This window comes from Anabrus simplex, chromosome 7, assembly GCF_040414725.1.
Source record: "Anabrus simplex isolate iqAnaSimp1 chromosome 7, ASM4041472v1, whole genome shotgun sequence".
Classification (NCBI taxonomy): Eukaryota; Metazoa; Arthropoda; class Insecta; order Orthoptera; family Tettigoniidae; genus Anabrus; species Anabrus simplex.
Window position 1 is genome coordinate 5,677,641 of NC_090271.1, and position 19,571 is coordinate 5,697,211.

The window sequence follows — 19,571 nt, forward strand, 5'->3', positions numbered from 1 at the left end:
TTTAAAGGTCTGGGTTTATTTTGTGCATCATGGGTAATATATCTGCAACATATTAATGCATGCAAAATTTTGAAATCTTCCAATAACATTTATTCCACTCAACGAGAAACTTGAGTCAAGAAATCAGCACGAGCCTCGCCGCATTGAATGTAGCAGAAACAGACTCTATTCGAGAGAAAAGGCATGGTTTTGTGTACAAAAAGAAAGTTCGACACGAATTGAGAAGAAGAGCTTTTGACAACTGGAGCAAGAAAGAGCATAAAGGCAAAGGTGTAGTCCTGTTTAAACAGTACACTCAGCGAATACATGGATTCGTGATCATAAAGGATTGGCTTGCAGTGAATGGCGTGATGCAATATAAATGAACGCCAATGTTTCTGCCTCTGTCGGCGTTGCCACAGAGAATTCAAAACTCTTTCACATGTCCTGGGAGCCTGTCCACATGGTGAATTACTACGCACCTCACACCATAATGTAGCCAGATCAATGATAGCTAACGTTAGGAGAAGACAAGGTTATAATGTCTATGAAGAAGTACAGGGTCTCTCCCAACAGAGGAAGCAACCGACGCATTGACGTTATTGCTTTTAAGCCGTTCTGTTCAGAAGGTTTCATCATTGATCCAATTAGATTTGAGACCAACGAAAACCAGCCGGAAAAGGTCGATGCGGAAAAAAGAAAAAATTTATGAAGAAATGGAGAACTTCTATAAGCGAAAGTATAAGCTCTCATCCATCTCTGTAATCGGCTAGATGCTCGAGGAACTGTATCAACATTTTTTGTCAACTTCTGCAATACCTTTGGGCTGAATACAGATTTCATCTATAACATCGCTATGACCATACTCAAGAAGTCCATTATGATTTTCAAGAACCATGCTTGCGGACCTCAAACAAATGTTTAGCAAGCCTCACGATTGCCTACACGTAACATCATACAATATCCATATATTGTCAAGGTACTCTGTCCTCTTCTCTAGGTTAACATCTGAGGGCTGCGACATGGCTTTCAAAGCGAATTGTGGGGTTGATGATGTAACCTCTCTTCTTATTCTTGAAAGCAATTATGTCAATCCTTCTGTGGCTTCCGTTGTCCGCTAAGCCATGAACCTCTTCAAATACCTGGAAACCATGGTCTTTTAGCGTTGTCGCAATTAATGAGCGGATGTTATGATGACGCGTATTCCTTAAAAGTTCACCATGAGGACAAGGTCCCAGAACATGCGCAAGAGTTTCAATCTCCTTGAGGCAGCGCCTACAATGGGAATCGTTCTGAGATCTTCCTGGTACCGATCTAACTGCTGAAATGTTTGCTGTCATTTTAATTGCTTCACGCCATTCATTACATGATAAGCCTTGATGGTCTCGAATCCAGGAGTTGGCAGGAGTGTATTCATCGTACAAACATACACCTCTTCCTTTCTGCTGTAAGTTGCACCACTCACTGAATGCCCTTTCTCTCAGTACTCTTCTCACTTTCCTGGCATCTGTTATCTCTAGACGTGGATGTAGTAAATTGTCGGATGGAGGGACATTGAGGGATTGCAGTGAGAGAGTTATTTCTTCTTTCAGATTTCTTGTAGCACGTATGTATTCGTCACCTGAACTTAATAGTACCTTACAGATGTTAATGTGCTGAAGATGAGCTTCCCAAGTGGCGCAGAAGAGTCCCAACCCCTTATATTTTTTCTCAGTATAGATCATTCCATTAGAAATGTCTGCAGGTATTTGAAGAATTTCCTCAAGAGCACTTCGCAGAGAGAGAGATTTATTAAAGAAATAAATAAATCATCCGTCCTCGAATGAGGGTGACTGTTTGGATCCGGAATACAGTTTCAATTCAATGGAGTTTAAAAATATCAAGAAATGAAAATTTAAATCGTTGAAGCTGTTATCTTCTATTTTCCCAGGGTTAGTGGGGGAGAAATGTCAATCACATTCTCAGGTTTAATATGTCTGTATCAGCAAGGAACTTTTTCAGAATCTTCTCTGGCTTGATAGTTTGGAATGGACATGTAACTGTGTTTATTACTTTAAATTTCTGGTCAGCCTGTAATAGTGGAGAAGAAACCAATTTCTCCATCTTATTCTGTAATTTAAGCTCCTGTGTAGGTTGAAAAATTATTTCGTTTGTAAAGTTAACTCCCAGATAGCGGATTGTTTCCCCACGTTGCAAACTCGATATATCATAGTTCTTAAATTCAGCTGGGTCTTCGATTAACTTTCTGCGTTCAATGCAGATTTCCGTAGATTTCATTGGGTTGATATAAAGCCCTATTTCATGAAATCTCCTTGTGACTATTTTCGAGAGCTCAAGTGCTGCTGTTCGACTATTTCCTATGACAACCAAGTCATCAGCGAAACCTATGATCGTTAAAGGTGGAAGATGTGGTACTAAAGAAAATCCATAGTGGCCTGTGAGAGAGTCTTCAGTTAGTTCGTTTAAAATATGATCTGTTGCTAGATTGTAGAGACAGGGAGAAAGAGGTGAGCCCTGCATAACACCCCTTTTTAGGATTAAGGTGGCTGTCTTTCCAGTTACAGTTTCTATTTTTGTAGTGTTTCCTGTCTGGAGATTAACTATTAGTTCCTTTAATTTCTCAGGTATTCCTAATGACCTCAAGGTCTCATGTAAATGAATGTGTCCATTGTTGTCAAACGCCTTTCTGACGTCTAGAAAAATCACTGTTAGATCAGTTTTGTTCAGTTTCGCGGAATTTAAAACCGAATCGAGTGTAGAGGTATTGATATGTGTACCGGCTGAAGATATAAATCCCCGTTGTTGTGGATTAAAAACAACATACTCTCTCAGGCGTTTATCAAGAGCTCGCTCAATTACTCTAACAACAGAAAATATTGTGATTGGTCTCCAGTTTGCACTGTCATCAGGGGCACCTCCCTTGTGTATAAGAACGGTTCTTGCCTTTCTAAAACACGGTGTTACCTGTCCTGTTTGAAGTATTTGAGTTGCTATTGTGGCAATTATCTTGGAAGCGATGTCACTTTTATTAGCTCTAACGATGACGTAATCAGGTCCAGGTGAAATGTCCATCACAATTCTACTTGTTGCAAGCTGTATTTCATCTTTAGATATAACATCATTAAGCGTGTCATTGTAAACTGTTTGTGTAGATTCGCTCACTTTTGGGGGATAATTTTCTCTCACTGAATTATTTTCACATCCTAATATTTCCTGGAATAACCCATATACATATTGAAAATTAATCAGACATCTTTCATTGTTTTCATGAAGGACCGTTCTAACTGCTTTCCTACGTTGATTGTGGAACTGAAATTGAGTTAACTGATATAAATATACTTCGTCTTTTCTCTCTATCCCTATTAGCCGACCTTTGCGGATTTGAACTTTGTTTATATCCTTTTTCTGTATTAACATACGATTTCTTTTTACGCGCCTTATAAAATTTCCTTGCTGGGTGTTTAGGCCCAGGCAAAAAATCAATTGCAGTGGACAGAAACTTTTAGAAAGTCTTCTACAAATAAGAAAAAAAATCAGAAATCAGAATCATTGATGTCACCTTGTAGTTTTTCTTTCCATATCACCATTTGCTGTTGGTAGTACGAGTTATGTGTGTTTTGTTGTTTTATTTCTTTTTTTACGTTCATGCCCTTGTTCTGAAGATGTTCCTAAATTTGTTTCAGTATTGTAGCAAGCAGTTCACATTAGTTTTCAGTACACCGTGTGCAGCTAGCAGTGTGTTTGTGTATCTAATCAGGTGCATACCATTTTACCTCCAAATAGGATGGAACCGGGAGATTGGAACTGAAAAACGTGCTGTAATTGTAGCTCTGGATCACGAAGGGTATTATATTAGGACAATAGCAACAAAAGTTGGCATAGCCCAATCTACAGTGGTGTATACATAGCAGCGGTTCAAGCAAACCGATGCCAATGCAAGTGTTTCGCGATCTGGAAGACCCTCTGTAACATCATAAAGGGAAGATCAGTTCATATGTGTACAGAGTAAACGTCAGAAGACTTGTGCGGCACCTGAAATTTGTGAGGGAGACAATAATATGCGAGCTGCTCCAATCCCTATCTCAACAGTGCAACGCCGTCTTCGTGAATAAGGTTTAAAGGGGTGCATAGCGGCCAAAAAACCTTTATTACGGACACAAAAAAAAAGTGAAGAGAATGCAATGGGCACAGCAACATAAAAACTGGAGCGTGCAGCAATGGTTCAAGGTGTTGTTCACGGATGAATCGAAGTTTAAGGTATTAGGGAGCCATCGTCGAATGTTTGTTCGTCGACTTCGTGGAGAACGTATGAAGAGTCAGTGTGTGACACCTATGGTGAAGCATGGTGGAGGGTCGGTTATGGTGTGGGGATGTTTTGCGGGTGATAAAGTCGGTGATCTAGTGCGAATTAATGGAACATTAAAGAAGGAAGGATATCACAGGATACTGATCAACAATGCAGTTCTATCTGGCAAGAGGATTATTGGTCGTGGATTTGTTCTGCACCAGGACAATGACCCCAAATATTCTTCTAAGTTGTGTAGGGGGTATGTCAATAGAAAAGAGAAAGGTGGGGAATTGAAAAATATGATTTGGCCAAGTCAGTCACCAGACTTAAATCCCACTGAATTGTTATGGGATGAACTTGACAGGGAGGTCCGAAAGCTGAGGTCAACTAGTGTTGAAGAGCTATGGAATAATTTACAGAGCTGTTGGACTGCAATATCTACACAAAGACTACAAAATCTTATTTCCAGGATGCCAAGAGCTTGTGCAGCTGTTCGGAGGGCAAAGGGTGGATACTTTGAAGAGGCTAAAATATAGACCCTATTGTATTCTACTTAATGATACAGAGAGAAAATATATATTTTGTTGGTCTATTTAGTTTTTACGATGTGTTTGTACATTGAAATAAAGTATCTAGTTTTGTGCATAGGTGATCGAAAACTTTTGACCGGTAGTATACTTTTCCGTCGATGTCATTTATGAACTGAATGTCATGGTGTGTTAAGAGCATCTTCAAAAAATGCGTCTTCATTAAAGTGTTTAAAATATGTCATTAATTTCGGCTTGAATATAGAGCACTTTTAAGGAATACACAGCATAAACCATGTCATGTTGGGAGAGACCGGGAATTAGCATTTGTCCACGAGTTAGGATTCCGTTGGTATTATTAGTAATTATTAGATCGAAGGGCGTAGGTGAGTTGGCAACATGAGAAATGAGAATTATTGTTAAATTAATGGATGATTACAGCTGTCAATCATCTTGTTTCGGTAGATTTGTTTGTCAAGTCTGTATTAAAGTCTCCCATTAAAATCAGTTGCTCATACCTGGGTGTTAGGTCATGTAGGGCTTCCTCCAGATATGTGATGTTACCAGTCTTCGGTGGACGATACACCACACCAAGCAAGCGCTTCGTACCGCGAACTATGAGCTGAATGAACAAGAATTCAGGGCTATTGGAGAAAGCACTGGGGGATTTTAATATCACCATATACTTCACATCATAACGTATAGGCTATACATACAAGACGCCTCCACCGAACTAACCGCTCCTGTCATTCCTAACTAATGAATGAAGGGACAGAATGACGCAACCACAACTTAAAGAATAGTATGGCACACAGGATGAGAATATTTCAGAGAATTCCAGGAAATGTGGGAAAATGCTCCGAGTGTTTACATGAGCTATTTGTAAGGAGGTAGGGTAAGGCGAAAGAATGTCTTGAAGGTGATCAACCATGCCTACTGGCATGTTTATTAATCGACGTTTTTCGTATGTATATGGCTTCATTCAGCCTCAGTTCGAACAACTTATGTGTTTGTATCGATGCACAAGAGAGAGCAGCACTGTCTGTCATTAACACGGAAGATCGTTGCTTTTACGAGATTAGGAGTTTTACCTCTTTGAAGAGAATCTTTGCTTTGTTTTGGAGATATGAACTAACAGTGGAGGCCTTTCCTGTGTTTCAAATGGCTGTTAAACTTACCCTATTCTATCTTACTTCTTATTGTTTTCGTTATTCATGTCAGGTACGTTGGTTCTTGTTTTATACTGATTCTACTTTTATCGCGGGGGCATTCATTTGACTTAATAATAGCTGATTGATACGCGTCCTCTGGCCCACAGCATGAATGGAATGTGTGTCCGTTGTTATTATGACGATGATGCGATGTTGGTAACTGGGTCACGGACTGATTGTGATGTGCACTGCGTCGTATGGTATTTTGCCATCCAATGTGTGTAAGCACGCCGTGTCGACTCGAAGCTCCATTCTGGTCGTACGGAGCGCGAAACATGATGGGCCTAAGTACGGAATATTTATCCGATCCCGTTATTGAATGGTTTGGAATGTGCGCGCTGTTAGCGGTTTGATGCGAGACCCGTTGTTGTGACCAGGTGAGTTGTGCAATGTGGATTGGTGTTGATCTAATAAAATGAAGCTGCCGCTCATATTTCTTGCCCATGCGGGCAAATGTGTGAATGTCTGAGTGCGTGTCCGTGAGTCAGGGGAGTACGAAGGTGATGTATCAGTCAGTTGTATTTTCACTTTTAATCTTGGTTGTGCGTTTTGTGTTTTATCTCGATACTGCATTATTTATTTTTGCCATGTCTTGATCTTGGCCGATGGCTCGCCCGTGAGGCCGCCATATTTGTTTACTTTATTCTTTGGGTTGTGCGCTTGCCCTTTAGTGTCTTTGGGATTTTAATCTTTGAACTTTGGTACCGAGATGTTGGTCTCTGTGGGATGTTATTATCCAACGTTTTGGTTTTTCTTGCTACCTTTATTCTCCTTGATGCGTGGAGGCTGTGTGAATAATGGCATGTAAACACGCGAGTACTATGAATAAAAAAGGGATCTCGTGAAAGAAACTACCTGATTGTGCCGTGTAAATTGTGATAATACTGCCAGAGTATGTACCAAGTTTATATTAGAGGAGGTGAGCTATGTGGCAATTTTTAATTTTAATCTTGGAGTGTAATAACGAGATGCTCACTTCATGATGTTGAGAGAATGCTTCAACAAAGTATGCTATTGTTTAAATCCTTTAACAATCCTTTCATTACTGGTTTTTCTCACTATGACCTTTGTTTCAATTCTATTTTATCAATAAACCCTATGTAAATTTCATTCTAATTTTTATTGCTATAGTATTAGTTTCGTTTCCTTGTTTACTGATAATGAGGGAGGTCTCCAGTTCAGGGCTTTCCTAGTCGGGTCCACGCCTCATTTTCTCCTGATGTGGGTATATCTTATCGTGTCTTATTACACCGGTACGGTAGGGGTGTGGTTCAGTGATTAGCGGTACTTAGGGTGGGGGCTGGGAGGTACAAGTAATAACCTGCTTGGGACTGTGTATTGGAGAGACTGCAACTAGAGGCATTTGTTTCCTGGTTGCTTGTTGCTGACAACTTGAAATTTAACTGTAGATATAAAAGGAAAAACTACACTAGATAAAATTAAGAAACTAAAAACTGAAATTAATGATAAAAATGTAGGCTATAGCTACAGTTGAAATTCTTATTAAAGTTCTATATAGCGGTATTTAGGTTACAGAATCTCGGCTCATGGTTAGCGAATACGATCAAGATCTTCGCAGTTTGACACAGGTATTTTACGAGTTCTCTGCCATCCTTCAACCATAATTTCCGCACACTGAACTCACTTGTAGAATCCACAGGCTCTCTGGGGTCAGGTCCTCTTTGTTTCGTTTGTTTACAAAAATTGCATTTCTTTTCTGGTACAAAACAAACTTCACAATTATGGGTCTTGGACAGCCATTTTGTCTATTTCGTCCACTGAGAGTTCCACCCTGATCTCACGTGCAATATCAATGACAATATTATCTGTGTTTTCTCCTGCAGTTTCTTTTGATACTGCTCTAAACTGTCTGTTTTAACTTGCAGCTCCGTTTTCAATTCCCTTAGGGTCATGTCTTTCTTCCAGCGCATGCTTTAGTTCCTCGATCACACTCGTATTGAAATTTATTGTTTCTTTCAGTTGCTTTACAACTGTCTTCGTGTTGGCAAGCGTGTTGAGAGTTTCCTTTACTGCTTGCTCCCATTGGCACCTCTTTAATTTTGTGTCAGGTTTCACTGATCACTTCACGAACACTCCAATGTGAATAACTGCACAAGTTACAGTAATGTATCACACGACTGTCGAACTGCTAAAATTCACCTCCTAATGTTGCACAAGCCATGAGCCTCGTATACAGATGGAGTATTATGAAGGAATTTCATTCAACTACACTCAGTGGTCTCACATATACAGAGTGCAAATGCTTCAAGTTAGTGGAACTGGTTCCATCCTGTACAAAGGTAAAGGAAAGTCATGGAATAGCTTTAGAGAATGGATCAAATTACTCCTGAAGAGCAATTTGGTTTCTGGAAGGAAACCATACTGTAAACCCGGAGGCAACAATTATGGACTCGTCAAGAGGGTACGTGCACCAATATCAACAAACATTGTTGACAATCTTGCAATATTAAATGACAAATGATAAAGGTTTAATATTGCAACAAGAGACATCGCTGAAACAAGTGCCGACAACATGGCACTGGCTTCGACATCATAAGAAGCATTCAATAAACTTGTCAACCAGGCAGAAAGGAACAGCTATTCAAAGAACAGTTCAAATTATGTTCATCAAACATCACATACAAGAATATGGGACTTATGAGGGTAAATTAATCTAAACACCTTGGCATAACTTTTCAAGCAAATGAAAGAAAAAGCTGCCGTTTGTCTGCTGAGGCAGCCACCACCCTCTTTCACCTGTAATTACTGATGATGATGATACTTGTTTAATAATAATAATGCCATTTGCTTTACGTCCCACTAACTACAATTTTAAGGTCTTCGGAGACGCCGAGGTGCCGGAATTTAGTCCCGCAGGAGTTCTTTTACGTGCCAGTAAATCTACCGACATAGGGCTGTCGTATTTGAGCACCTTCAAATACCACCGGACTGAGCCAGGATCAAACCTGCCAAGTTGGGGTTAGAAGGCCAGCGCCTTAACCGTCTGAGCCACTCAGCCCGGCGATGCTTGTTTAAAGGAGCCTAAAATCGACGTTATCGACCCCAAATGGTACAAAATGAGACAAAATGTAATGACAATTTAACCCATTCATTGACCAGAATTCAAAATGGGATGATGAAGAATGAATGGATGAATATGAATTTAAAATAACCAGCACATCCAACTTACAATACTGAAAGTCGATCCACTGACTACAAGTCAAAAAGACGACAATGAAAAATGATTATGAACTTAAAACAATCAGTGGATCTAACCCGCAATGTTCAACCTTCCCAGAGACAATAGTATCACTGACCGCTTCCACAGTACAATCCTGAATCGATGATGCTTGTTGTCTGAAGGGGTCCAAAGTCCAGGTCAGTAGCCCCTGATAATGGTACTTATCACCATTAAAGTAGAAGCATGGTATTTCTTGTGTTGCAGTGCTAATCAAAAAACTCACGGTGTTCCACACATTACGATACTACTAATATTGTACGTTGCACAGGTAACGCAGACCTATGGTGTTTCTCACATAATGGCGCTACTCATAGGCAACGCAAACACATGGTGTTCCCCACATAGGTGTACTAATCACAGGCAACGCCCAGACCCGTGCTATTCTGCATATAGTGGTACTAATGACAGGTACTGTAAACTCACAGTTAACCACTATCTCCTACTACTAATCGCAAACCTATTGTGTACCTAACATAGTGGCACTACTCGCAAGTAAAGGCCACCCACGGTGTTCCCTGCGTGATGCTACTAATCACAAGTAGTTTCATGGTTCTAATTCAATTATTCCATGGTCACCCCTTTTAGTCGCCTTTTACACAAGGCAGGGGATACCGTGGGTTTATTCTTCATCTGCATCCTCCACCAACAGGGGGTCCTATAATTATTATTACTGGGAACATCTCATGATAAACGAAGCTATGAGCTTTGCATAGAGAATGCACTTACCCTCTGCTGATTTCAAGAATCGTTTGACAAACCCATGATGACTCGCAGTCCATTTCCATGAGCTGTGTTTGTGTGAACCAAGTGTAATATGTTGTGTACACACACAAAGTGCTTTCTGGTTAAACTAAAGGCCAAAGTGGAGGTGCTTACCCGTCTGAGAGTCCAGGAACGGCATCCGCAATCTCCTTTCAATACAAAGGCGTGTGTTATAGTTGGCCGAGTTCTCAATAGCTTCTCGGTAGGAGGCGTCATTGAGGAAACTGTAACAAGTTCAAATTCATTAATCCAGCTAATTTCTGCACTGGTCCTTGTTGATCTCAATATTTTTTTTTTTTTTTTTGCGCACTATGAGACTTTCATGCCACAAACGGCACTGCTATCTCCAATACCTTATTTTATTCTAAGACCCAAGCATTCACATCAAACTGACTATATCATCCGGAAACGGATGTCTGCATAATGACAACAGACTTATACAATCTGTAATGATTACATATTTGAGGGTCAAACAAAAACTTTTGATATTGACAAGAATCTTGAACCAAAACAGCTTTGTCATGAACACACACTAAACCTTGAGGAACCCTAGAGGAAACAGAAGGTTGTGCGAGCATACAAAGAGGTATGAAAGTGACACAAGCCATCCACTTTCTCCTTACAGTTCCGACCACTCGTGTGATCGAGGCGTCAGTATCACGCCACCGAGTACAGAGTCCCCAGGGTACTATAAGGACGAACGCTCCAGTATGCCACAGTAACCTATCTATCTCTTCGGATTGCTGAACCACCACAACCACGATGTTGCTTGTCACCTACAGTCCAGACCAGGAGGAGTGTTGTCTTCACAGCTGTCCAGAATTATCTGAAGATTTGTTAGCGTTTTACTACAGAGAAAATTAGAACAATAAATGTATGCAGCACATCAAGTCCATTCAGCCACTGGTGCAGTTTGTGGTCCGGTGTTCCACAATTTGTTGGAAAGCTCCATAATCAAGAGTTAGGTGAGCATGTATTGCTTGAAACCAGTTCAATGTCACGGAAGTCTTGCGAGGTATATAAAAGTAGATAAAACTCCTGCAGTAATCACAAATGGAAGCGAAGCACCATACTTGTAGAACTTAGAATGGCATACTGCAACATTAACAGCCTCTAAGATATCATCATTGGTTTGCCCTTCCAGCGAGCCGGGTAGGGTGTTTGAAAACGAGCATCTTCCAAAGTTCCCTATTCAAAAATACTTTGTTGACCATGACAGATTCCCAATTCCATCCTCTTCTCTCGTCTTCCCTCAGTTGGTCCGTCCATCTTATTCTTGGTCTTCCAACTTGTCTTCTACCTGTTATTCTCTTTTCCAAATAAGCACATGGTAACCTTGTGCTATTGATTCGTTTAACATGCCCAAACCATTTAAGTCTAGATGACCTAAGCCTTTCCACTATCAATTCATTTAGACCTAGGTTAGATCATCTTCTTCATGTGCCATGTCCTTGCAGAACGTTGGCAATCAGTAGCGTGATCTGTTGTTTGTTCATAGCTGTTCTGAACAGAGTAAGCTTTGTCACCCCAAAACACAGGCTCAAGTTGCTGAGCCACGATATCCTCCTCCTGCCCAGACCATGTTTTCCATTAATTTTCCCTTGGAGTATTACTTGCAGAACGTGGTATTTACTGTTCCGCATCATATGACCAAAGTATTCTAGCTTCCTTCTCTTGCTGGTAGTGAGAATTTCTGGTTCTTTGTTCATACGGTGCAAAACGTCTATGTTGGTCATTTTAGCTGTCCAAGGTATCTTCAGCATCCTTCGGTACGTCCAAGTTTCAAATGCTTGCAACTTCTTGCACATGGTGTCAGTGTCCATGCCTCAACGCCGTATAACAGAATGCTGAAAATGTAGCACCGGAGTAGTCGTGTCCGTAGTGAAATGGAAAGGTCACGGCTTGTCAAAAGTTTCCTAAGTCTCTGAAAAGAAGTTCTGGCCTGCTCAATTCTGCATCCCAGTCATCATTGATGTGGCATCCCAGGTATTTAATTGTTGCCACTCTCGCGATCTGTTCCTTTGCTGCTGTGAGATTACCTCGAATGCCATCTTCTTTCCTACTTATAACCATCCATTCTAAGCCTCAAGCCCATTGTGCTGCTGGCTTCAGTGACACCATTAAATAGTTTCTGTAGATCGTGTAGATTGTTTGCAAGTAGCACAGTGTCATTGGCATACCTGATTTTATTTATGATGAAACCATTAACCAAAACTCCTTTGAGTCTTTCCATAAAGAGCATCTTGAAAAATATTTTCTGAACAGATGTTGAAAAGCATGGGGGAAAGAATACAGCCTTGGCGAACTCCTTTCATAAATGAGACTTCTGCCGAGACATGACCATCAACTCTTATGCCAGTGCTCTGGTTCCAGTAGAGATTACCAATAATATCAAGTCCTAATTCTCGAAGAATGTTCATAAGTTCATCATAGCGGACTGTATCAAAGGCCTTTTCGTAATCGATGAAACAAGCAAAAAGTTCGACATTGACATCTCGGCACCGTTGGAGGACTAATACCTGCAGACTGAATAATGCCTCTCTAGTACCAAAACCATGCCTGAAGCCAAACTGTTCCATTATTCTTACATTTATGAAAAATTTTCGCATGCAAGACCTTTAGGAATACTTTCAGAACGTGGCTCATCAAACTAATTGTTCTATATTCATTGCAGAATTTTGCATTGGCTTTCTTAGGCAATATTACGAAAGTCGATTTGAGCCAGTTCTGAGGAATGGTTCCACTGCGGTGAATACAGTTCAATAGGTCAACTAATAATGAAAGGGATTTTTCTTTCTCAAGCATTTTCAGTATCTTAGCATACATCTCATCAGGGCCTGGAGCCTTCCCATTCTTTGCTGTTCTTATGGCATATTCTACTTCTGCACGTGTGATATCCACAAGCACCATGATCTACATTTCTGCGATCCAAGAAGAGATTTTGTACATATTCCATCCATTCCTTCAGTTTCTCTTCAGTGCTCGCGAAGATATCACCATTCTTATTAAGGAGGACTCCACTACCCTTCTTGTTATATGCACCGGTTACTTGTTTCACTTTCTTGTACATGTTGAAAAAATCATATTTTGAATTCATTAATTCTATTTCATTGCATTCTTTATTCTTTGTCGTATTAAATTCTGCAAATTTTGTACTTTGCAGGACCTTTGTTCTTAAAAGACCTTCTCTGATCCATCACCTTCAGGATTTCTTCTGTCATCCACGGCTTGTTTTTCTTTCTTCCAGCATCCATTAATTTTATTTCACTTATATTGTTAATTGCACATTTAATGCGATTCCAAGTACCTTCAACATCATTTACATTAACGATGTTTTGAACTTCAGCAAGTTTTACACGTAGGGCTGACTGAACTTCATCCTTCCGTGCTTGATCTTGAAGCTTCTGAATCTCAATCTGACTAAAACTCCCCTTTAAAAGGCATTTCTTCAGCCAGAGATTCATGGAAGCAAACAGTAGGCTATGGTCTGAGTTGATATCAGCACCAGGGTACATTTTCACACATTTGGTAGAATTTCTGAACTGCTTGTTAATTGTGATGTAATCAATCTGGTTCCTAATACTGCTGTCAGCATTAGAGGTCCACGTATAGAGGCGATGTAGAGGTAGATGGAAATATGTGTTTGCTATAATAAGGTCCTCCTCCTGGCACATCTGGACCAGTTGATCACCTCGAGTATTGCTTGCTCCTAATCCGTAGTCACCGACTACATCAGCCCGTCGGCCATGGCCGATTTTGGCAATTGAAATCGCCCATCACCATGTTTATCTCAGATAGTTTGGTGTATGACAGAGCTGCTTCGATTTTCGTGTAAAAATCTTTGACATCAACGTGCGACGCATCACATGTTGGAGCATATAGTTGGATGATTGTGCATTAAGCTGTAATAAACATACCCTATTTGATAGTGATGTCTCGATGTAAGATGGCGAGGATCGTCTGATAACCACTGACCACACTCTTTCCTGAACGAGGCCAACGCATTTCACTAATGCCAAGAACGTCAATCTTCAGTCTCTCCATCTCTCGAGTCTTTCCACTTTGAAACAAGCTGCGAACATTCCACGTTGCTATCCTTCTCACGACTGGCCCTGAGATTCTTAGCACCCCCTGCCCACTGAAGGGCTGCCGAGGACTGGGGGCCTTGGTTTTAAGCTTTCCAGTCATGCTAAGGATTTTCCTGGAGATCAAATACGAAATGGTTTCCCGTTGCCTTTCTCACGCAGTTTTGAGACCGCTTACACCACTATGGTTATGCTTCCAAATGTGTGTCACATCACAGTATCAGTCGATTTCTTGGCGGACACCAACGTGCACTAATGGCGAAGCTGCTGGCCTTTTACAGTGGTCAGGTTATTTCCCGCCGCCCAACATTCGGATCTCATCATTTCAATCAATTTCATGTCTTTTGGAGGGCAGTTCTAAAATAATTAATTTCAGAGGCTTGAATCCTAGTACAATCCTTTTATTTTAGTGTGCAGATTTCCAGAGAAAATGTAAGGATGGGAATGAAATATGACTTGTACAGGATCATTTTTGTTCTTTGTGGGACCTTCTCATAACATGGTCGGTGTTTACTCTGTTATTTCTATCTCAGCTCTATTATTACTAGCCATTACTCTTACTTCAACTTGGTGGTCCTGTATTTTAAATGCTACTGTTTGTGATAGGTTCAATTTCATTCGAAAATCATCTTACACCATGCATTTAGATTATTTTGCACTCCCTCCCCACATTGCCACATTGTCTGCAAACACCAGAGCCTCAAGTCAAAGATGTTTTATCAATCTAAATGAGGGAAGACCAAGTTCCAGAAATCTACACCCAACCAGCTGCTGCTGCTCATGGATATTAAAAAACCCACAACAGCAGCAACAGTTATAGCAATCTTCTAGTGTACAAATTCGCAGAATTTCCAATTCTCTTAAATGTATGCAAGATGTGGATAATATACACAACCCATTTGAAAGACACCTCCTTACATGCAAGATACTCCCATGTAAGATAGAGTCTGAGGGATGTTTCACCATTCAACACATTGTAAAAATATATTAATTTATAAGAAGACAGGTTTTGACTCAATTGGAGTCATCAGTTCTTGTTGAAAATCAAATCAAGAGGAATCTGATAACAATCATCATAATAAAAAATGATATACCAACACATCGACAGGTTGCAAAACATTACATTGACATGTAACGTACACATGGTGAGCAGTGCAATGTATTGTGTCACAGGTGAACAATGTAGTGGAAATGGAAAGTGTTTATTGAAAAGTGTGGTAATATGTTTTATTTGTAACGACCTAACCTGTACAGTGTAATATTTGTAACATTTGTATTTGTAAATAGTAGGTTTCAGTTCTGTACTTACTGGAAGTATCTAGAAAATTGTTACATGAATTTTTGAACAGGGTGTGTTGCCTGTTGTTGCTTGTGTGTTCTAGAAGGCATTTTCTAACTATTCTGGAAATGGAAGATTCGCGAACGTGCGTACTCAAGAAGCTTAGTTAAAGTTCGCGACTGTAGTAGGAATTGTGATTGGTGAACCTAGGAGGGGATAGGCGGACTCACGCATTCTGATTGGCCAGGGTTTACCTTTATATAGAGTGCGAGGCAGCATTTCGTATTCTTGCCTTGGTCTTGTCTGCCTTAGTCTGTGTTGGTCTGTCTGAAGTTTTACGTCGTGTGCGACGCCTCGCACTCTTGAATTCCGTTCCGGCTAAAATTTCCGTAATGTTTGGTTGCTATTTCGTATAGGAGTCTGCCCTAGCCTAACCTAGATTCGCCAAATTAATTATTTATGACGCCTTAGATTTTCAGCTGGGCTTGCGTGTTTGTTTTTGAGGAATTCCCATTTCTTGTTTCACTAAATATGTAGATTGTAGTTTAATATATGTACCTTGCGGTTTACCTCTGGTAGTTCAGTGTCACTTGATGTATGCTAGAGTTTTGGAGAGTACGTTTACTTCACTGTAAATTGCATTGTACAACTGGATATGTAACTAGATGTATAGTTTGTTTGAAATTTTGAACTTGTACAAAGGTATTATCAAAGAACCTCTAAGTTATGTGTATCACAGAGAATATAGTTGCAAGTTGCAAGTTGGCGGATTTTGTTCGGAATGTATTTGTAAAATCCATTTGTAAATAATATTTTTCAAATTTAAGGATCACGGCTGATTCATTTCGGAATCTGCAATCTAAGCCATATCCATGCCCTTGGTAGGTTCTGGCTCCTTCCACCTTCCTGGTTTATTATCCACTAGTTGGCCCTACTGATATATTTACGTATGTTGTCGGTGGAGATCCGCGTAGGTCCAACTGATTTTCAACTCTGTGTGAAGTTTTTTTGGTACTGAGTGAAGGCACCTTCCCCCCCACCCTTTATTGTGTTTAGTGCTTTGTTTTGTGTAACCACTGTAGTAGCGGTTAATTTGAATTTTAGCCGGAACGGAATTCAAGAGTGCTTACCCGAAGGTGGGCCATCCCGGTAGCGAGGCATCGCACACGACGCAAAACTTCAGACAGACCAACACAGACTAAGGCAGACCAGGCCAAGACAAGACCAAGGCAAGAATACGAAATGCTGCCTCGCATTCTATATAAAGCTAAGCCCTGGCCTTGAAGTAGCCAATCAGAATGCATGAGTCCGCCTATCCCCTCCTAGGTTCCTACTACAATCACGAACTTTAAATAATTTTCTCGAATACGCACGTTCGCGAATCTTCCATTTCCAGAATAGTTAGAAAATGCCTTCTAGAACACATAACGAACAAAAGGCAACACACCCTGTTCAAAAATTCATGTAACAATTTTCTAGATGCTTCCAGTAAGTACAGAACTGAAACCTACTATTTACAAATACAAATGTTACAAATATACACTGTACAGGTTAGGTCGTTACAAATAAAACATATTACCACACTTTACAAAATAAAGTCTTCAATAAACATTTTCCACTTCCACTACATTGTTCACATATTGGAAACAAATGCACTACCGTAGTTGAGAATATACACAGTGACTGAAAATTTATACACTGATATGAAACACATGGCACTTTCATGTTCCTGTACATGAGTAAAAATGCTGTCATATGTTTGTATAACTAGGCACAGACTTATCAAACGGTCTTGCCACAATCAACTGGAATATGTGAACCTTTTTAAAACAAAACTTGTTGACTATTATACCACACAATCACATGAAACATTTGGTAATCAGCTGAAATTATACATTGGCTTGAAATGCTTAGTATTTTAAGAAAGGTCTTGGATCTAATTTAGAATTATTACCGTGTGTTTGTGGAACACGGAACATAATTGTTGGCCCTGTTTCAAACAACTTGAATATATTTATTTATTCGTATCAGAAGCATACATTTTACATTGCATAATGGTACTTAACGACATACATATCAAATAGTGTTTGCCCAAAATTTTGCCAAATCACGGGCATTAGGTGTTGCAGCCATCAAGTCCTCTATTGTGCAACTTAAAGGACACTTACTACAGTTCATGAAATGGGCTGTGGTTTGGTCTTCACCACATTCGCATTGCCTGGATGTGCCAGGAAAGCCCCACTTTACCATATTGGTTCTTGATCTACCAACCCCAGTGCGAAGCCTGTTCAGCGATTTCCACGTAGACCAATGTTCCTCGTGTCCTGGGGGGAGATGTTCAATTGGTAGCATCCAATCAGCAAGTTGAGGATTTCTAGTTCTCCATAATCTCAACCGTGTGGATTGAGCAGATTCGTTTAAATCTTCGGTTGTATTCAGGAAACTCCTCCTAGACCTCAATCTTCGGTGGGCAGGTTCATATCCATTTAATGGGTGTGCACATGAGGCAAGTGCTTTAGTTCTCTCATTCATGGATGCAACTTCTCTTCTTATATCTGGTGGGGCGATTCCAGCCAAACAGTAGATTCTATCTCGTGGAGTTGGTCTCAAGCAGCCAGTAATGAGTCGACATGTTTCATTTAGAGAAATGTCAACTTGTTTAGCATGACTTGATCTGTACCAAACAGGGCAAGCGTACTCTGCAGCGGAGTAACACAGAGCCAGGGCTGTAGTTCTCAACGTCTTTGGATGTGTACCCCAATTGGTTCCAGACAACTTGCGAAGGATGTTGTTTCTAGCCGACACTTTCTGCTTGATGTTCATGCAGTGTTGTTTGTAGGTGAGAGCACGATCCAATGTTACACCTAGATATTTAGGTGTTGGGCAGTGATCTAGTTGAGTATCTTCCCATACTACCTGCAATTTCCTTGACGCCTGTCTGTTCTTTAAATGGAAGGCACATACCTGAGTTTTAGATGGGTTAGGCTTCAATTGATTTCCTCTGTAGTAGTAAGATAGTTCAGAAAGAGCCTCTGATAACTTTTCTTCTACAACCTCAAAGCAGTTTGCTTGAGTAGCAATAGCTCGATCATCCGCATATATGAAGCTTCTGGTGCCAACTGGAAGAGGTTGGTCATTCGTATAGATATTAAAGAGCATAGGGGCGAGAACACTGCCTTGTGGCAGACCATTCTTTTGTTTCCTCCATCGACTTTTCTGATCCTGAAATTCAACGAAGAACCTACGATTTTGGAGAAGGTTGCAAATTACTTGAGTCATCTTGTAATCTTTTGTCATGTTGTATAATTTGCGCAACAGTATACGATGATTAACTGTATCATATGCAACAGATAAGTCGATAAAAGCCACCCCTGTGATTTTATGATTTTCATATCCATCTTCGATATACTGTGTCAGATGGAGGACCTGTGAAGTACAACTTTTTCCTTTGCGGAATCCTGCTTGCTCTGGAATAAGAAGTGGTTCAATGATTACAGTAAGTCTTTCCAGGATCATCCGTTCTAAGATCTTGTACAGATGACACAACAGTGAGATAGGTCTGTAATTTTTTGGATCATTTGGGTCTTTTCCTGGTTTGAGAATTGCGATTACTCTGGATTTCCTCCACACACGTGGTAATTTGCAGGTGTTTAAACAATTGTTGTACAGTTCCAGTAACCATTGTTTAGTAACAGGTCCAAATTGCTTAATTTGCTCAACACATATTTCATCTAGGCCGGCAGCCTTACCATTCTTACACTGATTTATTGCTCTGTTCAGCTCAGATAAAGTAAAAGGTTTAGTGAGTGTATCTGTCTCCTGCTCATAATCCCTCTCAATTCCTTTATTCTGAAGCCGACATGGAAGTAACATCAACTTGAATATATGACACAGTTGAAATAAAAATATGTTTGACAATGAAAACATTTAGAACTTGCTGGTTTTGGTTTACATGATCTTGCAGTGTTTTAGGATAGTACGGAAAAAACTTATTAGTAGATTTAAGTTGGTTGAAGAGCTGGCGGAACATCCTTCATTATGGAAAACTTGCTTATGCAGTTGTAACTGTCGCTAACTATTGTTGATGTAGAATAGTGATGGTATTGCCTTGGCTTATGGAAAAGTGCATTGAAGGTGTCTGAGGAAAAAAATAAAGAATGAGAAACTGTGTTCGAGTTAAATTGAAATGATATTTGTAT

At 40.2% G+C, this 19,571-nt stretch overlaps 1 protein-coding gene across 2 annotated transcripts in view; it reads right to left on the bottom strand.

The window, feature by feature from the left end:
- d4 overlaps window positions 1-19,571 on the bottom strand; it is a 548,883-nt gene that overhangs the window by 449,435 nt on the left and 79,877 nt on the right. For both annotated transcript variants that reach the window (XR_010860741.2, XM_067151017.2), the window contains exon 2: window positions 10,123-10,232. Coding sequence is in view for 1 of the 2 variants with exons in the window: in XM_067151017.2 (XP_067007118.1) it covers window positions 10,123-10,232 (110 nt within the window). In the remaining variant the exon portion in view is untranslated. The remainder of the gene's footprint in view (window positions 1-10,122; window positions 10,233-19,571) is intronic.